An 18,064-nucleotide genomic window follows, 5' to 3' on the forward strand; every position below is an offset into this window, starting at 1 on the left:
ATGGCCAGTGTGCCTGAGGAACTAAATTTGAAATGAAAATTTATTCTTTCTTTCTTTTTTTTTTTCGAGATGGAGTCTCACTCTGACACCGAGGCTGGAGTGCAGCAGTGTGATCTAAGCTCACTGCAAACTCCACTTCCCGGGCTCAAGCAATCTACCTGCTTTAAGGAGGATGGAAGCAGAAGGATTCAAGCAACTCCCTCCTCAGTAGCTGGAACTACAGGCACGCCCCACCACGTCTGGCCAATTTTTGTATTTTTTGTAGAGATGGGGTCTTGCTATGTTGCCCAGGCTGGTCTCAAACTCCTGGGCTCATGCAATCCTCCCGCCTCGGCCTCCCAAAGTGCTGAGATTATAGGCATGAGCCACCACGCCCGGCCAATTGATTCTAATTTGAATAGCCACAGATGGCCCTTGATTGTTGAACTGCACACCATAGATCAGAAGGACATTCCAGCCAGTGGCACAGCTTCAGGAAAGATGCAGAAGCATGAAAATAATATAGCCCAAAGGATGTGTATTAGCTTCCCCCGGCTGCTGTAACAATTCACCCCAAACATAGTGACTTAAAACAATACAAGTGTATTTCCTTAAAGGTCTGCGGATCAGAGGTCTAAAAGTGTCAGGAGGTCTGTGATCCTTCTGGGAGCTTCAGAGAGAATGTTTCCTTGTCTGTTTCAGCTTCTGGAAGCTGCCTGCATTTCTTGGCACCTCCTCACGTCACTATGACATCTGCTTCTGTTGTCACCTCCTGCGACTGACCCTGACCCTCCTGCCTCCCTCTTAAAAGGACCCTTGTGACTCCATTGAGCCCACCCAGACAATCCAGGATAACCATCCCTTCTCAAGATCCTTTACTTAATCTCATCTGCAAAGTCCCTTTTGCCATGGAAGGTCACCTCTTCACAGGTTCAGGGGATTAAGATGTGGACATCATCGGGGGTCATGATTCTGACTGCTACAGGGTCTGAGAAGCTAGAGAGTACATGTATCCAGTGGTGGAGGGAAGCCTTGAATGCCGAGCTAAGGAGCCTGGACTTGGCCTTTCCTTCAAAATAGATCCATGACCTGTCAACCTCTCACCACCTCAGCTCTGTTACCCTGATCCAAATCGCTATCACCTCCTGCTTGGACCATTGCAGTAGCCTCCTCTCTGGGATCTTCACTGCCTGCCCTCTGTAGTCTCATCTCCACCAGCAACCAGAGGGAGCCTATCAAAATCTTTTGGCTGAGTGCAGTGGCTCACGCCTGTAATCCCAGCACTTTGGGAGGCTGAGGCGGGCGGATCACGAGGTCGGGAGATCAAGACCATCATAGCTAACAAGGTGAAACCCCTTCTCTACTAAAAATACAAAAATTAGCTGGGCATGGTGGCGGGCGCCTGTAGTCCCAGCTACTCGGGAGGCTGAGGCAGGAGAATGGCGTGAACTCAGGAGGTGGAGCTTGCAGTGAGTCGAGATTGTGCCACTGCACTCCAGCCTGGGCGACAGAGCGAGACTCCGTCTCAAAAAAATAAATAAATAATTTATTTATTTTTTTGAGACGGAGTCTCGCTCTGTCGCCCAGGCTGGAGTGTAGGGGCTTGATCTTGGCTCACTGCCACCTCTGCCTCCCAGGTTCAAAACGATTCTCCTGCCTCAGCCTCCCAAGTAGCTGGGACTACAGGCATGCACCACCATGCCCGGCTAATTTTTGTATTTTTAGTAGAGACGGGGTTTCACCATATTGGCCAGGCTGGTCTTGAACTCCTGACCTCAAGTGATCTACCTGCCTCAGCCTCCCAAAGTGCTGGGATTACAGGCGTGAGCCACCACAAATGGCCCTATATATCTTTGTTTATAGTCTGTCTTCCTCCACTAGAATGTCAGCTCCCTGAGGGCAGGATTTGTGTCTGTTTTGGTCACTGCTATATCTCCAGTGCCTAAAAAGGCCTTGCACATAGCAAGTGCATGATGGATATTTGTTGAATGAAGGAAGGAATAAAATGAAGAGATCATTGAGCTCCTGGATCCAGCTATGTCTGAAGCCAGTCTTGTGAAATGAGATAGGAAGATACACATCCACAGTGTCTCTCCAGCCTACACCTCCAACTCCGAGACCAGGTCATGGCTGGTGGATTTCTTGCTGTCCACACTTTCATCCCGGCCCTGGGACTCCCTCAGGGCCCAATGACAGGCGGCTGGCAGTGACCAGCGGAGTCGAGCCCTCCCAAAATACAGGAAGAGCATGGGATTGAGGCAGCTGTGAGCGAGGGCAAGGCCCACGATGAGGGGTTCAGCCCGCAGGGCCCTGGCCAGGAGTGCAGAGTTCGGGGCCGCCACAGTGAGCATCAGCCCCAACAAGTGGTAGGGTGCCCAGCAGACAAAAAACCCCACCACAATGGCCGTGCCCAGTGGCCAGCAGTGTCGGGCTGCCCGGCACAGGAGGGCACCGTGGCAACTGGCCACGGCCACCAAGGGCCCCAGGAAGCCAAAAAGAAACCGGACGGCAGTCACTGCATTCTCGGTGCTGGAGGAGCCGCCGTAGTCCACCACACACTGCAGCCGGGCAGGGAAGTGCTCCTGGTGCAGCCGGCGGTAGATGGCGGAGGGCACGGTGAGCAGCAAGGCCAGTGTCCAGGCTGCCCCACAGGCCACCTGCACCCTGCACGCCCGCTGAACCGTAGACCACCAGGCAGGCCCGAGAGCCAGGAAGCAGAGGTCGGCACTGAGAGCTGCCAGGAGCAGGACGCTGGCATACATGGTCAGCAGGATGACGGAGGGCAGCGCCCGACAGCCCACTGCACCATACGGCCAGTGGCCTCCACGGGCAATGGGCACTGCCAGGATAGGTAGAGACAAACAGCACAGCAAATCCGCCACGGCCAGGTGGAGCAACCAGGTGGCACCCACCCTCTGGCGGGCCTCCTTCCCAGCCACCCAGGCCACCATGGCATTGCCTGGCACCCCCACCAGGAAGATGGCGGCATACAGTGGGAGCGGGGCCACGCGCAGCGGGTCGATGTCCAGGCAGGCGCCATCCAGGCAGTCCACAGGGAGGTCCGAGAGGTCGCTGTAATCCCCATACTCGTAGCTGACAGAATCGTTCCCCATTCAGGCTCCTGGCGTCTGGGCAGGAGAGAAAGACAGTGAAAACTCAGAGGAGGAATCTCCACGGCCCTGGAGATCTAGGGTGTCCACCAGCCCAGCCCACCAGCAGCTTGCAAACTGGAATATCGCGGCATAAGGACTCCAGTGCTTTAGAATGTTGGAATTCTAGGCCAGGTGTGGTGGCTCACACCTGTAATCTTAACACTTTGGGAGGCCAAGACAGGCGGATCACTTGAGGCCGGGAATTCAAGACCAGGCCAACATGGCGAAACCCTGTCTCTACTAAAAATACAAAAATTAGCTGGGTGCGGTGGCAGGCACCTGTAATCCCAGCTACTTGGGAGGCTGAGATTTCTTGAACCCAGAAGGTGGAGGTGGCAGTGAGCTGAGATCGCACCACTGCACTCCAGCCTGGGCGACAGAGTGAGACTCCATCTCAAAAAAAAAGGAATTCTAGAACTTAGTGCTGTTAGAAGTAGCTTGGTGGCATCTTGGAATTCTAGAATATTACAATGCTAGAACCCTAGTACATTGGAATATTGGGGCTGGGCACGGTGGTTCAGGCCTGTAATCCCAACGATTTGAGAGGCCAAAGTGGGAAGATCGCTTGAGGTCAGGAGTTCTAGACCAGCCTGGGCAACACAGGGAGACCGCATCTCTACAAAAACTTTTTAAAACGTAGCCAGGCCTCCCTCCCGGCCTCCCTCCCTCCCTCCCTCCTTCCTTCCTTCCTTCCTTTTTTTGGGATGGTCTCCCTCTGTTGCCCAGACTGGAGTGCGGCGGCATGGTCTTGGCTCACTGCAACCTCCCTGCCTCGGGCTCCCGTGATTCTCCTGCCTCAGCCTGCCGAGTGCCTGGGATTGCGGGCGCACACCACCACGCCTGGCTGGTTTTTGTATTTTTGGTGGAGACGGGGTTTCGCCGTGTTGGCCAGGCTGGTCTCCAACTCCTGACCTCGAGTGATCTGCCCGCCTAGGCCTCCCGAAGTGCTGGGATTACAGACAGAATCTCGCTCACTTAATGCTCAGTGTTGCCCAGGCTGGAGTGCAGTGGCGTGATCTTGGCTCACTACAACCTCCACCTCCCAGCCGCCTGCCTTGGCCTCCCAAAGTGCTAAGATTACAGCCTCTGTCCGGCAGCCACCCCGTCTAGGAAGTGAGGAGCACCTCTGCCCGGCCGCCCCGTCTGGGAAATGAGGAGCATCTCTGCCCAGTAGCCACCCGGTCTAGGAAGTGAGGACCGTCTCTGCCTGGCCGCCCATCGTCTGGGATGTGAGGCGCGCCTCTGCCCGGCCACCCATCGTCTGGGAAGCGAGGAGCGCCTCTGCCTGGCCGCTGTGCAACCTTCCAAGTGTGAAGTGACAGCCTTCGTTGTAGAATGAATGAAGACACTGGCACTGATTATATAACACTTTGGCAGCTATCTCAAGTCGTTGATGGTGGAGGTATTGGAATTATAGAAGAAAGCAAACACACAAATTTGACTAAAGGCGATTTTGTGACTTCTTTCTATTGGCCCTGGCAAACCAAGGTTATTCTGGATGGAAATAGCCTTGAAAAGGTGATATATATATATGAACGTATCTGATTTTTTTTCCCCGTATAATTCTTACTTTGTGCATTTGATATTCAGTTGTGTTTGTAATCATGGAAAAATAAAAGCATATATTTTCTTTAAAAAAAAAAAAAAAACAGGCCGGGCGCGGTGGCTCAAGCCTGTAATCCCAGCACTTTGGGAGGCCGAGGCGGGCGGATCACGAGGTCAGGAGATCGAGACCATCCTGGCTAACACGGTGAAACCCCGTCTCTACTAAAAATACAAAAAATTAGCAGGGCGTGTTGGCGGGCGCCTGTAGTCCCAGCTACTCGGGAGGCTGAGGCAGGAGAATGGCGTGAACCCCGGGAGGCGGAGCTTGCAGTGAGCCGAGATCGCGCCACTGCACTCCAGCCTGGGGGACAGAGCAAGACTCCGTCTCAAAAAAAAAAAAAAAAAAAAAAAAAAACAAACGTAGCCAGGCATGGTCATGCGTGCCTGTAATCCTAGCTACTGAAAAGGCTGAAGTGGGAGAATCACTTGAGCCCAGGAGACTGAGTGAGCTTGATCATACCCCTGCACTCCAGCCAGGATGACAGAGTGAGACTGTCTCAAAAAAGAAAAAAAAAATAGGAAAAGAAGGAAAGAAATGAGCAAAATCCAAAATCCACAGTATTTTAGAAGACGATAAATACTATGCGAAAAACATCACACAGGGAAGCTGGCTATGTTGGAGTTTTACAGGCATGGTCAGGGAAGGCTTCTCTGAGAAGGTGACATTTGCATACAAATCTGAAGGAACGGTGGGAGAGATGCATGGAGATCTGGAGGAAGAGTGTTTCAGGCATCGAGAAAGGCCAGTGCAAAGGCCCTGAGGTGGGAACATGACGGTCATGTCCGAGAACAGCAAGGAGCCCAGTGTGGCTGGAGTGGAATCTGCCAGTGGGAGAGGGTGGGAGGCAATAGCAGAGTCATCAGGGGACCGGGCACAGTGGCTCACACCAGTAATAACAGGACTTTGGGAGGCCAAGGCAGGTGGATCACCTGAGGTCAGGAGTTTGAGACCAACCTGGCGAAATTGGTGAAACCCCGTCTCTACTAAAAATACAAAAATAACCTGGAGTGGTGGTGGGCACCTGTAATCCCAGCTACTCGGGAGGCTGAGCCAGTAGGGATCACCTGAACCAGGGAGGCGGAGGTTGCTGTGAGCTGAGATCATGCCACTGCACTCTAGCCTGGGCAACAGAGCAAGACTCCATCTCAAAAAAAGAAAAAAACAAAACAAAACAAAAAAACAGTTATCAGGGGCCACGGCATGTAGGGCCACATGGGCAAACAAGGATATCATCATTTATTCCAAATGAGACAGGTGCTATAGGAGGGTGCTGAGCAGAGAAGCAACATAACCTATAATAGCAATAATTTTTTTTTTTGAGGCAGAGTTTTGCTCTGTCGCCCAGGCTGGAGTGCAGTGGCATGATCTCAGCTCACTACAACCTCCGCCTCTTGGGTTCAAGCAATTCTCCTGCCTCAGCCTCCCAAGTAGCTGGGATTACAGGTACATGCCACCATACCTGGCTAATTTTGGTATTTTCAAAAAAGATGGAGTTTCACCATGTTAGCCAGGCTGGTGTCGAACTCCCGACCTCAGGTGATCCACCCGCCTCAGCCTCCCAAAGTGCTGGGATTACAGGCATGAGCCACCACGTCTGGCCACAATATTATTATTATTACTATATTATTACTATTTTTCGAGACAGGGTCTCGCTCTGTAGCCCAGACTGGACTGCAGTGGCACTTTCTCGGCTCACTGCAGCCTCCACCTCATGGGCTCAAGCACCCTCCACCTCACCCTCCCAAGTAGCTAGGACTACAGGGGCACACCATCATGCCTGATTAATTATTATTATTTTTTTTTTGGAGGTCATCTGGTTTCACCATGTTGCCCACGCTGCTCTTGAATTCTGGGGCTCAAGCAACCTGCCTTGCCTCAGCCTCTCAAACCGCTGGGATTACAGGCATGATTGCCACTGTGCCTGACAATAATAATTTAAAAATTATTATTATTATTATTGGAAGCCACCTTTATTGAACACTTTGTTTTGTGTCAACTTTTTTTTTTTTTTTTTTAGAGACAGATCTTGCTCTGTCACTCAGGCTGGAATGCAATGGCACTATCATGGCTCACTGCAGCCTCGAACTCCTGGGCTCAAGTGGTCCTACCACCTTAGCCTCCTGAGTACGTGGGACTACAGGTGTGCACCACCACACCTGGCAAATTTCTATATATATATATTTTTAGAGACAGGGTCTTGCTGTCTTGCCAAGGCTGGAGGGCAGTGGTGCAATCACGGTTCACTGCAGCCTCAAACTCCTGTGCTCAAGCGATCCTCCCACCTCTGCCTCCTGTGTAGCTGGGACTACAGGCAGTGGCCAGCATGCAGCTTTAAACACTGTATCACTGAAACCTTATTTTATTTTATTTATTTATTGTTTTTGAAACAGAGTCTCACTCTGCTGCCCAGGCTGGAGTGCAGTGGCGCTATGTCGGCTCACTGCAACCTCTGCCTCCTGGGTTCAAGCAATACTCCTGCCACAAGCCTCCCAAGTAGCTGGGATTACAGGCGTGCACCACCATGCCCAGGGCTAATTTTTTATATTTTTAGTAGAGATGAGGTTTCACCATGTTGGCCAGGCTGGTTTGGAATTCCTGACCTCAAGTGGGCTGCCTGCCACGGCCTCCCAAAGTGCTAGGATTACAGGCATGAGCCACCGTGCCTGGCCTCACTGAAACCTTATAATAACTGTCTGAATTTGACACTACTGTTATATTTATTCTACAGACAAGGCACAGAAAAGTTAAGTAACTTACCTAAGATCACTCAGCTAAGTAGGTAAAAAAAATTTTTTTGAGACGGAGTCTCGCTCTGTCATCCAGGCTGGAGTGCAGTGACGCAATCTCGATTCACTGCAACCTCCGCTTCCAGGGTTCAAGCGATTCTCCTGCCTCAGCCTCCTGAGTCGCTGGTACTACAGGCACCCGCCACCATGCCCAGCTAATTTGTGTATTTTTAGTAGAGACAGGGTTTCATCATATTGGCCAGGCTGGTCTCGAACTCCTGACCTTGTGATCCGCCCTCCTCAGCCTCCCAAAGTGCTGGGATTGCAGGCGTGAGCCACTGCACCCAGCCCTAATTAGGTAAATTTCAAAGTGTGTTGGTCCCCACTGCAGAACCCCATGCCCTAGAATATTATCATCTCCAAATCTCAGGCTCTGGAATGCTGGCAGGCAGTACGGCAAGTGACCCTGAGCAGCCCCGGCCTCCATGACTGTGGGTGTCAGTTGCAGCTGGCTGTGCCTATTTCCTCATCGGGGAAACAAGAGTCATCGAGGTGAACCTACCTCTCTGGTTTTGGGAGTCCTTGAAGAGTTAAGATGTGTCCAGCACGTGGCACACAGGCTCCGGTAGACAAAGCTGTGGGTAGCACAGGACCCAGGCAGGAGTCCCCACCGCCCCACCCCCATAATGTCAGAGTGACCCGGCCCTGCGGCTCTCTGCTGACTATTATGGGTTGGCTGGCACTGTTCGGCACTCCAGTTGGTGTTGAGGCAACAGGAAGGACAGAGAGGAAGTTGGGGCACTCCCCTCCCTCATGCCAGATAGCAGTGAAGAGGCCAGGCCACTTGGTGTGTGTATTTGGAGTCTGGCATTCCACTTTCATATTATTTTGATCCCTAGAGTAAAAGGTGTGCAGAATTTAGCCAGGTGCAGTGGCTCACACCTGTAATCCCAGTACATTGGGAGGCTGAGGAGGAAGGATCGCTTGAGGCCAAGAGTTCAAGACCAGCCTAGGCAACACAGTGAGACCCTCTGTCTCTACAAAAAATTTAAAAACTAGCCAGGCACAGTGGCTCGTGCCTGCAATCCCAACCTTTTCGAAGACTGGGGTGGAGGATCATATGAGCCCAGGAGTTTGAGGCTGCAGTTAGCCGTGATCGCGCCACTGCACTCCAGCCTGAGCAACAGAGTGAGACCCTGTCCCTTGAAAGGTAAGGAAAGGAAAGGAAAGGAAAGGAAAGGAAAGGAAAGGAAAGGAAAGGAAAGGAAAGGAAGAAAGAGAAAGAAAGAGAAAGAAAGAATGAAAGAAAGAAAGAAAGAAAGAAAGAAAGAAAGTAAGAAAGAAGGAAAGAAAGAAAGAAAGAGAAAGAAAGAAAGAAAAAGAAAGAAAGAAAGAAAGAAAGAAAGAAAGAAAGAAAGAAAGAAAGAAAGAAAGAAAGAAAGAAAGAAAAGCATTTAAAAACTGAACCCCCCTAGCCGGGCACAGTGGCTCACATCTGTAATCCCAGCAGTTTGGGGGGCCAAGGCGGGCGGATCACTTGAGGCCAGGAGTTCGAGACTAGCCTGATCAACATGGTGAAACCTGGTCTCTACTAAAAATACAAAAATCAGCCAGGCATGGTTGTGGGCTCTTGTAATTCCAGCTACTCGGGAGACTGAGGCAGGAGAATCACTGGAACCTGGGAGGCAGAGGTTGCAGTGAGCCAAGATCATGCCACTGCACTCCAACCTGGGCGACAAGAGCGAGACTCCATCACAAAAAACAAACAAACAACAACAACAAAAACCCTCAAATTCCCACCAGCTGTGTGGCCTTGGGCAAGTCACCTAATCTATCTGTGCCTCAGTAAAATGGGAATAATAATATACTTGCTTTAGGGGATGTCATAAGAATTCAATGAGTTAGAAGCGTAGAGCTGAGTGTATAGAGCTGGTTTTCAGTGGGTGTCATACGTATGCTAGCTGCTGTTATCACTGTCCACACGCATCCTCTCACCCAGCAAAGACTCCACCCTTCCTGGCCCTTGTTGATTACAATCCAGGAAACTTTCTTTTTTTTTTTTTTTTTGAGATGGAGTCTCGCTCTGTCACCCAGGCTGGAGTGCGGTGGCACGATCTCAGCTCACTGCAAGCTCTGCCTCTCAGCTTCACGCCATTCTCCTGCCTCAGCCTCCTGAGTAGTTGGGACTACAGGTGCCTACCACCACGCCCGGCTAATTTTTTGTATTTTTAGTAGAGACAGGGGTTTCACTGTGTTAACCAGGATGGTCTCGATCTCCTGACCTCGTGATCCGCCCGCCTTGGCCTCCCAAAGTGCTGGGATTACAGGCATGAGTCAACATGCCCAGCCCAATCCAGGAAGCTTTCTGTGCCTCGTAATTTGCGCAGCTGTAAGCCCAAAGCGATGGTATCGTAGATGGCATTTCCTTTGTAACGTCTTAACCAGAAATGGGAGCTTTCAACACACATTGTTCCATTTCTTCATCTTTTCCACTTAACGTGCCCGATATCTGTTTTCCTGTCTATCTGTACAGATATCAACCCCATTCGTCCCCAAAGCATCAAAAACAGTCCACTGTCTGCCCAAATGGTGCTTATTAACTAAAGGCCATTCAATAACAATGGTAAGGAGAATAATGAGAAACAGGGCCAGGTGCAGAAGCTCACACCTGTAATCCCAACGCTTTGGGAGTCCTAAGCAGACGGATCACTTCAGGTCAGGAGTTTGAGACCAGCCTGGCCAACATGGTAAAATCTCATCTCTACTAAAGATTAAAAAAAAAAAAAAAAATTAGCTGGGCGTGGAGTTGAGTGCCTGTAATCTCAGCTACTCAGGAGGCCGAGGCAGGAGAATCCCTTGAAGCTGGGAGGTGGAGGTTGCAGTCAGCTGAGATCACACCACTGCACTCCAGACTGGGTGACAGACTGAGACTCCATCTCAACAACAACAACAACAAAATTGGATTTGGCTTAGATGATTTTGTCTTGCTGTTGGGTAATGTAAGTGTTCTGAACACATTTGAGGTAGGCTATGCCCATGAGGTCAAGGCTGCAGTGAGCCAAGATCGCGCCACTGCACTCCAGCCTGGACAACAGAGTGAGACCCTGTCTCAGAAAAAAAAGGTAGGCTATGATATTCAGTAGGCTAGGTGTATTAAATCCAACTTGATTTACGATATTTTCAACTTACGTTGGGGTTTTTGTTTTGTGTTTTTTTCTTGTTCAGTCACCCAAGCTGAGTTCAGTGGTTCAATCTTGGCTCACCACAGCCTCTACCTCATAGGCTCAAGTGATCCTCCTGCCTCAGCCTCTGGAGTAGCTGGGACTACAGGTGCACGCCATCATGCCCAGCTAATTTTTTTTTTTTTCTGTGCAGACAGCTCTCACTATGTTGCCAAGGCTGATCTCAAACTCCTGGGCTCAAGCAATCCTCCCACCTCAGCCTCCCCAAAGTGCTGCCATTACAGGCGTGAGCCACCGTGTGCAGCCTTATGATGGGTTGATAGAGATGGGACCCCATTGTAAGTCAAAGAGCATCTGTACTTATATCTAGATTCTAAAGCATAGGTGCCCTTCTTATTATTTCATAATAATTAAAATAATAGATGGCTTTTATTGAGCACCTATGATCTACAAGATATAACCCTCAACACAAACCCTTGAGGTCAATATTATCATCCTCATTTCCCAGAACATCAGCCCCTTCCGGCCTCGGGTGCCGCTGTGTCCCCAGCATCTGGGACAGAACCTGGCACACAGCACAGGCACGGTCGATATTTGGTAAGTGAAAGGGTAAAAGAGTAAACTGAGGCACAGAGAGACTAAGTGGTCACTTAGGTTTCTTTTGTTGTGATTGCAAGCACCCTCACGTGTGCCTCTTGGTGCATGCCTGTCTGTGCATCCAGTCTTGCTGGGTCCTCTGCTCTGGAAAACCCTGGAGCAGAATCAAAGAAGGCTGGCCGGGCGCAGTGGCTCACACCTGTAATCCCAGCACTTTGGGAGGCCGAGGCGGGTGGATCACAAGGTCAGGAGATCGAGACCATCCTGGCTAACACGGTGAAACCCCCGTCTCTACTAAAAATACAAAAAATTAGCTGGGCGTGGTGGCGGGCCCCTGTAGTCCCAGCTAATCGGGAGGCTGAGGCAGGAGAATGGTGTGAACCCGGGAGGCGGAGCTTGCAGTGAGCAGAGATCGCACCACTGCACTGCAGCCTGGGTGACAGAGCAAGACTCCATCTCAAAAAAAAAAAAAAAAAAAAAAAAAGAAGAAGAAGTCTGAACATTCCTTCTTCCTGAACATCCATCTTCTAGGATTCTCCCTCATGACCCAGCAATCAGCCTCCTTCCCGGAAAAGCACACATATGCTCACCAGAAAACATGTGCCAGAATGTTCACAGCAGCCCAAGATGAGAAACCATCCAAATAGCCACCAACAGCAGAATGGATAAACACATCATGGGGTGTTCACCTTGTGGAATATTCTACACGATGAGAATGAACAAACACCACGCAAGAATGTGGACGGATTTTGTGATAGAACATTGAGGGGGCCAGGCGCAGTGATTCACGTCTGTAATCCCAGCACTTTGGGAGTCCAAGGTGGGAGGATCACCTGAGGTCAGGAGTTCGAGAGCAGCCTGTCCAACATGGTGAAACCTCGTCTCTACTAAAAATATAAAAAAAATTATGGCCAGATGCAGTAGCTCACGCCTGTAAATCTCAGCACTTTGGGAGGCCAAGGTGGGTGGATCACCTGAGGTCAAAATTTGGAGACCAGCCTGGCCAACATGGTGAAACCCTGTCTTTACTAAAAATACAAAAATTAGCTAGGTGTGGTGGCGTGCACCTGTATTCCCAGCTACTCAGCAGGCTAAGGCAGGAGAATCACTTGAACCTGGGAGGCAGAGGTTGCAGTGAGCCAAGGTCGCGCCACTGCACTCCAGCCTGGGCGACAGAGTGAGACCCTGTCAAAAGAAAGAAAGAGAGAAAAGGAAAGAAAGAGAAAAGAATTGGAATTGTTGAGTTAAAGGGCTTGCTCACTACGCATGCTACAATTTGGTGGATTTGCCGGAAGCTGTAGGAATTCCTGCAGGTTTGAGAGAGGCTGTTTCCCGTACATCTGTGTGTGAAAAACCATTTGGGCGAGGCGCGGTGGCTCACGCCTGTAATCCCAGCACTTTGGAAGGCCAAGGCGGGTGGATCACCTGAGGTCGGGAGTTCGAGACCAGCCTGACCAACATGGAGAAACCCCATCTCTACTAAAAATACAAAATTAGCCGAGCATGGTGGCGCGCGCGTGTAATCCCAGCTGAGACAAGAGAATCGCTTGAACCTGGGAGGTGGAGGTTGCGGTGAGCCGAGATGGCACCATTGCACTCCAGCCTGGGCAACAAGAGTGAAACCCTGTCTCCAAAAAGAGAAAGAAAAACAAGTTTAGATCCTTTGACAAGAGCTTTGCTGCTGGGCTGCCCAAGTTAATTCCAAGAGCCCAGGACTCTGACGTGCGTTCCAGTGTGGCCGTAATAAGACTGCACTTCTCAAACTCTAGTGCTGCTTCCCAGATTCTGAAAGTAACGATTCCGAGAAGCCAAGATCATGCGATCTCTCTCTCTCCCTCCTTCCCGCCCTTGTTGCCTCCATCCTTACCGTCTCTTCCAAGAGTGTCCCCACGTGAGTCAAACGCCACTTGGGAGCCCAATCCGGGCCCACAGCCAGGACCCAGGAGGTCTGGAGTCTCTCCCCGCCGTGTCTGGCAGCTGGTCGAGTCCTGGAAATCCGTCCTGTTTGCCAGGGCTCCTGTCGGATGCCGCTGAGCACTGCCACCTCACCGGTCCCAGTGACTCTTTATAAGCAGTACAAAATAGGAGTGGCCTTGTCTCGTTCTCAGGGTGTGTTTGCCCTGTCTTCTTCCCGTGACTCACAGAACCCAAAATTACGGGGCGGCTGGCAGCGCCGGCGAGGGCTTGGTTGGGTGGAGGGCTGATCCCAGGTCCCCAACCCCAGTCTCAAAGTTCCAGCTTCCTGGAAGCCAGACCTGCATGCAGTTTGCTTTTCAACGCCTTAGAGGTCTTGGCCTGGGTTCTGTTTCCCCACAACATGCCAGCCGCCCCCAGCTACCTCCAGGCCTCTAACTGTGCTCAACCCCTCCCTTCTGCAGCCTCAGGACAGACGAACATCCCTCCCTCCTCCTTGGCTCTGAGGAATACAGCCTGGGGTCACATTCTCCACAAAAAGACCACAGCAGCTGAGCGCAGAGCGCAAGGCCTCAGTGGTAGAAAAAGCACAAACAACTCCTTTCTTGGGCCTCAATTTTCCATCTGTAGAATGGGAAGATGTTGTTGGCCATAGCGATGCTTTACTTTTTTTTAGAGATGGAGTCTTGCTCTGTCGCTCAGGCTGTCGTGCAGTGACAACATTATGCCTCACTGCAGCCTCAAACTCCTAGGCTCAAGTGATCCTCCCACCTCAGCCTCCTGAGTAGCTAGGACTACAGGCATGCACCAACATACCTGGCTAATTTTTAAAAATTTTTGTAGAGGTGCGGTCTTGCTGTGTTGCCCAGCCTCAAGCCATCCTCACACCTCGACCTCCCAAAGGGCTGGGATTACAGAAGTGAGCCAGTGTGCCCAGCCATGACAGCAATTCCTAACCTCTCCCAGCATACCACAGCGGCTGAGAACAAGGACTCAAGGGCCAGAATGATGAGATTCATATTCCAGGTCCACACACCTTCATCAAAGTTCAGGGCCTCAGCCCCTCTGAACCTCAGTTTCCTCATCTGTGCAGTGGATGGCTGCTATGAGCGCTGGATAAATTTAAAACGCATAGAACTGGCTGGGTGCGGTAGCTCACGTCTATAATCCCAGCACTTTGGGAGGCCGAGGCACCAGTCAAGTGTTCAAGACCAGCCTGGCCAACATGGCAGAACACCATCTCTACTAAAAATATAAAAATTAGCCAGGCGTGGTGGCGTGTGCCTGTAATCCCAGCTACTCAGGAGGCTGAGGCAGGAGAATCATTTGAACCCAGGAGGCGGAAGTTCCAGTGCGCCGAGATCTCACCATTGCACTCCAGCCTGGGCGACAGAGTGAGACTCTGTCTCAAAGAAACAAAAACAAAAGAACCAGAGCAGTGCCTGACACATAGTATATGCTAGGTTCACGCAACAGCAACAAGACTGTAATGTGAATTCTTAAAGTACACATAGCATGCAGGCTTAGCAAGAGGAAGTGGCTCCAGCCCCAACTTTGGAAATTCTTTATTCAGCAGTTCTTTCTGTTTGTGCTTTTTTCTGTCCATGCTTTAGGGATTCAAGGGATATATTTACACACTTCTTTTGTTATTGTTTTAGAGAATGAAATCACTTTGCTAGAGGAAGTTGTTCGTGAGTCAAGGAGCTGGGACTCACTGTTTGACCCAGGGCATCCTCTACTCTGTCTTCCTGACTAGGTGACCCTGCGTTGGCTGACCCTCACCCCGGACCCTCAGAGAGAAAAACATCCCCCAAGTCCCCTCCCCTCCTTTTCTGTCCCGGGAGGCCCCCTCCTCTCCCACATCCTGCCAGCCCCAATCTCCTGTGGGAATCTGCCCTGGCCTGAAGAAGAGATTAAGAGGAAAGCAACCGAAGTGGAACCTTCCCTTTATCAGCTCAAACTTTCTTTAACTTGAAAAGTTTACAATGGTCTGTTCCTCAGATGCTTCATCTTGATAAACTCCTGATCCGGCCACTAAGTTTCTCAACATACATTTCTTAGGATTCCAGCCGGGCAGGATGTCTCACACCTGTAATCTCTGCACTTTAGGAGGCCAAGATGTGAGGACTGCTTGAGGCTAGGATTTTGAGACCAGCCTGGCCAACATAGTGAGATGCTGTCCCTGGGGGAAAAATATCTTTTTTTTTTTTTTTTTTTTTAATCCAGGGTCTCACTCTTCACCCAGATTGGAGTGCAGTGGCGTGATCCCAGCTCACCGCAGCCTTGACCTCCTGGGTTCAAGCAATCCTCCCACCTCAGCCCACAAAGTAGTTGGGACTACAGGCTCAAGCCACAACACCCAGCTAATTTTTTAAAAAACTTTTTGTAGAGATGGGGTCTGTCTCTGTTGCCTAGTCTGGTCTCCAATTCCTAGGCTCAAGCAATCCTCCTACATTGGCCTTCCAAAGTACTGTGATTACATGTGCAAGCCACAGCATCTGCCCCCCTAGATTTTGTTTTAATTAGTCAGGCGTGTTGGAGCGAGCCTGTAGTCCTGCTACTCTGGAGGCTGAAGTGGGAGGTGGAGGCTGAGGAGGGAGGATCGCTTGAGCCCAAGAGGTCAAGGCTGCAGTGAACTGTGAATGCACCACTGCACTCCAGCCTGAGCAACAGAGAAAGGCCCTGACTCGAAAAAATAATTTAAAATTAAAAAAAATTGCCAGTCACAGTGGCTCACGCCTGTAATCCCAGCACTTTGGGAGGCCAAGGTGGGCGGATCACCTGAGGTCGGGAGTTCAAGACCAGCCTGACCAACATGGAGAAACCCCCGCTCTACTAAAAATACAAAATTAGCCAGGGTGGTGGCACATGCCTGTAATCCCAGCTACTTGGGAGGCTGAGGCAGGAGAATCGCTTGAACCTGGGAGGCAGAGGTTGCAGTGAGCTGAGATCACGCCATTGCACTCCAGCCTGGGCAACAAGAGCAAAACTCCGTCCCAAAAAAACAAACAAAAAACCAAAATTTTAAGTGTCTTAGATTTGAGGCTGGGTGCAGTGGCTTGCTTCTGTAATCCCAGCACTTTGGGAGGCCAAGGCCAGTGGATCATTTGAAGTCAGGAGTTCCAGACCCACCTGGCCAACATTGTGAAACCCCGTCTCTCCTGAAAATACAAAAAAAAAAAAAAGAAAAAAGAAATCAGTCAGGCTTGGTTGGGGAGTACCTGTAATCCCAGCTACTCAGGAGGCTGAGGCAGGAGAGTTGTTTGAACCTGGGAGGCGGAGGTTGCAGTGAGCTGAGATGGCGCCACTGCACTCCAGCCTGGGCCACAAAGCGAGACTCCGTTTCAAAAAAACAAAAACAAAACAAAAATCTTAGATTTGGGAAGGCGCTGAGGGCTGTCACTTGGAGGTCTGGGGGTTGCTATGGGCCAAGAACAGGGTCTCTATAGGCCTCGGAAGGCAGGAGGGGGGCCAGTGTGTATGTGGAGGGATTCTCTCTTAGCCACCCTGTGAAAAGCCAAGCACCACCCCCTCAACTCACCAGCCATTTCCTCCTGGGAGAAACTTTGAATGAGAACATCCTACAAGGATTTTTTTTGCTTCTTTTTTTTTTTGAGACGGAGTCTTGCTATGTCACCCAGGCTCGAGTGCAGTGGTGTGATCTTGGCTCACTATACCCTCCGCCTCCCAGGTTCAAGCAATTCTCCAGCCTCAGCCTCCTGAGTAGCTGGGATTACAGGCACCTGCCACCACACCCAGCTAATTTTTGTATTTTTAGTAGAAACGGGGTTTCACCATGTTGGCCAGGGTTATCTCAAACTCCTGACCTCAAATAATCCACCTGCCTCAGCCTCCAAAAGTGCTGGGATTACAGGTGTTAGCCACCACACCCAACTATCCTAAAAGGTTCTTAAGTCAATCCATATGAAATTGTGATTTTTCTAGGTCAAAAAAGGTTGAATTTCTTTTTTTTTTCTTTTTTCTTTTTTTCAAAAGAGACAGGGGTCTCACTATGTTGCCCAGGCTGGTCTCGAACTCCTGGCCTCAAACAATCCTCCCACTTTGGCCTCCAAAAGTGCTGAGATTACAGGCATGAGATACCATGTCAGGCCACAAGGGCAAATTTCAGCAAATCTGTAGAGTTAGAACATACATGGGTGGTCACCAGGGATTGAAGGGGCAAAGAATGGGGAGTGACTGCTTAATGGATACTGGGTTTCCTTTTGGGGTGATGAGAATGTTCTGGAACAAGATAGCGGTGATGGATGCACAATACTGCAAAGGCATAAAGTGCCACTAATGGTAAATTTTATGATATGTGTATTTTATTACAATTTTTCTTTTATTCGTTTTCTTTTTTTTTTTCTTTTTGAGATGGAGTCTTGCTCTGTCACCAGGCTGGAGGGCAGTGGCTCCATCTTGGCTCACTGCAACCTCCGCCTCCTGTGTTCAAATGATTCTCCTGCTTCAGCCTCCTGAGTAGCTGGCAGTACAGGCACACGCCACTACACCCAGCTAATTTTGTATTTTTAGTAGACATGGGGTTTCACCATGTTGGCCAGGATGGTCTCAATCTCTTGACCTAGTGATCCACCCACCTCGGATCACTCTGTCACCCAAGCTGGAATGCAGTGGTGTGATCTCGGCTCACTGCAACCTCTGCCTCCCGGGCTCAAGTGATCCTCCTGCCTCAGCCTCCCAAGTACCTGGGACTAGAGGTACATGTCACCACACCTGGCTTTTTTTTTTTTTTTTGTAGAGATAAGGTATCACTGTGTTGCCCAGGCTGGTCTCGAATTATTGGGCTCACGTGATCCTCCCACCTCAGCCTCTCAAAGTGTTGGGATTACAGACATGAGCCACTGTGCCATGGCACCACAGTTTTTCAAAAGCAACAAATAAATAAAT

At 50.3% G+C, this 18,064-nt stretch overlaps 1 protein-coding gene across 1 annotated transcript; it reads right to left on the reverse strand.

Annotated features, from left to right (window-relative positions):
• Positions 1-1,551: 1,551 nt before the first annotated feature.
• C5AR2 (complement C5a receptor 2) lies at positions 1,552-8,116 on the reverse strand. The gene is made up of 2 exons (XM_055240133.2): positions 8,026-8,116; positions 1,552-3,107 (listed from the first exon to the last, which is right to left on the reverse strand). The coding sequence occupies exon 2, from the start codon at positions 3,090-3,092 to the stop codon at positions 2,079-2,081; it is 1,014 nt and encodes a 337-aa protein (XP_055096108.1). The 5' UTR covers positions 3,093-3,107; positions 8,026-8,116; the 3' UTR covers positions 1,552-2,078.
• Positions 8,117-18,064: the final 9,948 nt, after the last annotated feature.

The sequence above is a fragment of the Symphalangus syndactylus genome, chromosome 13, assembly GCF_028878055.3.
Source record: "Symphalangus syndactylus isolate Jambi chromosome 13, NHGRI_mSymSyn1-v2.1_pri, whole genome shotgun sequence".
Lineage (NCBI taxonomy): Eukaryota > Metazoa > Chordata > Mammalia > Primates > Hylobatidae > Symphalangus > Symphalangus syndactylus.

Coding starts and splice junctions, on each gene's coding strand:
- C5AR2 (XM_055240133.2), bottom strand. CDS start 3,092: ATGGGGAACGATTCTGTCAGCTACGAGTATGGGGATTACAGCGACCTC.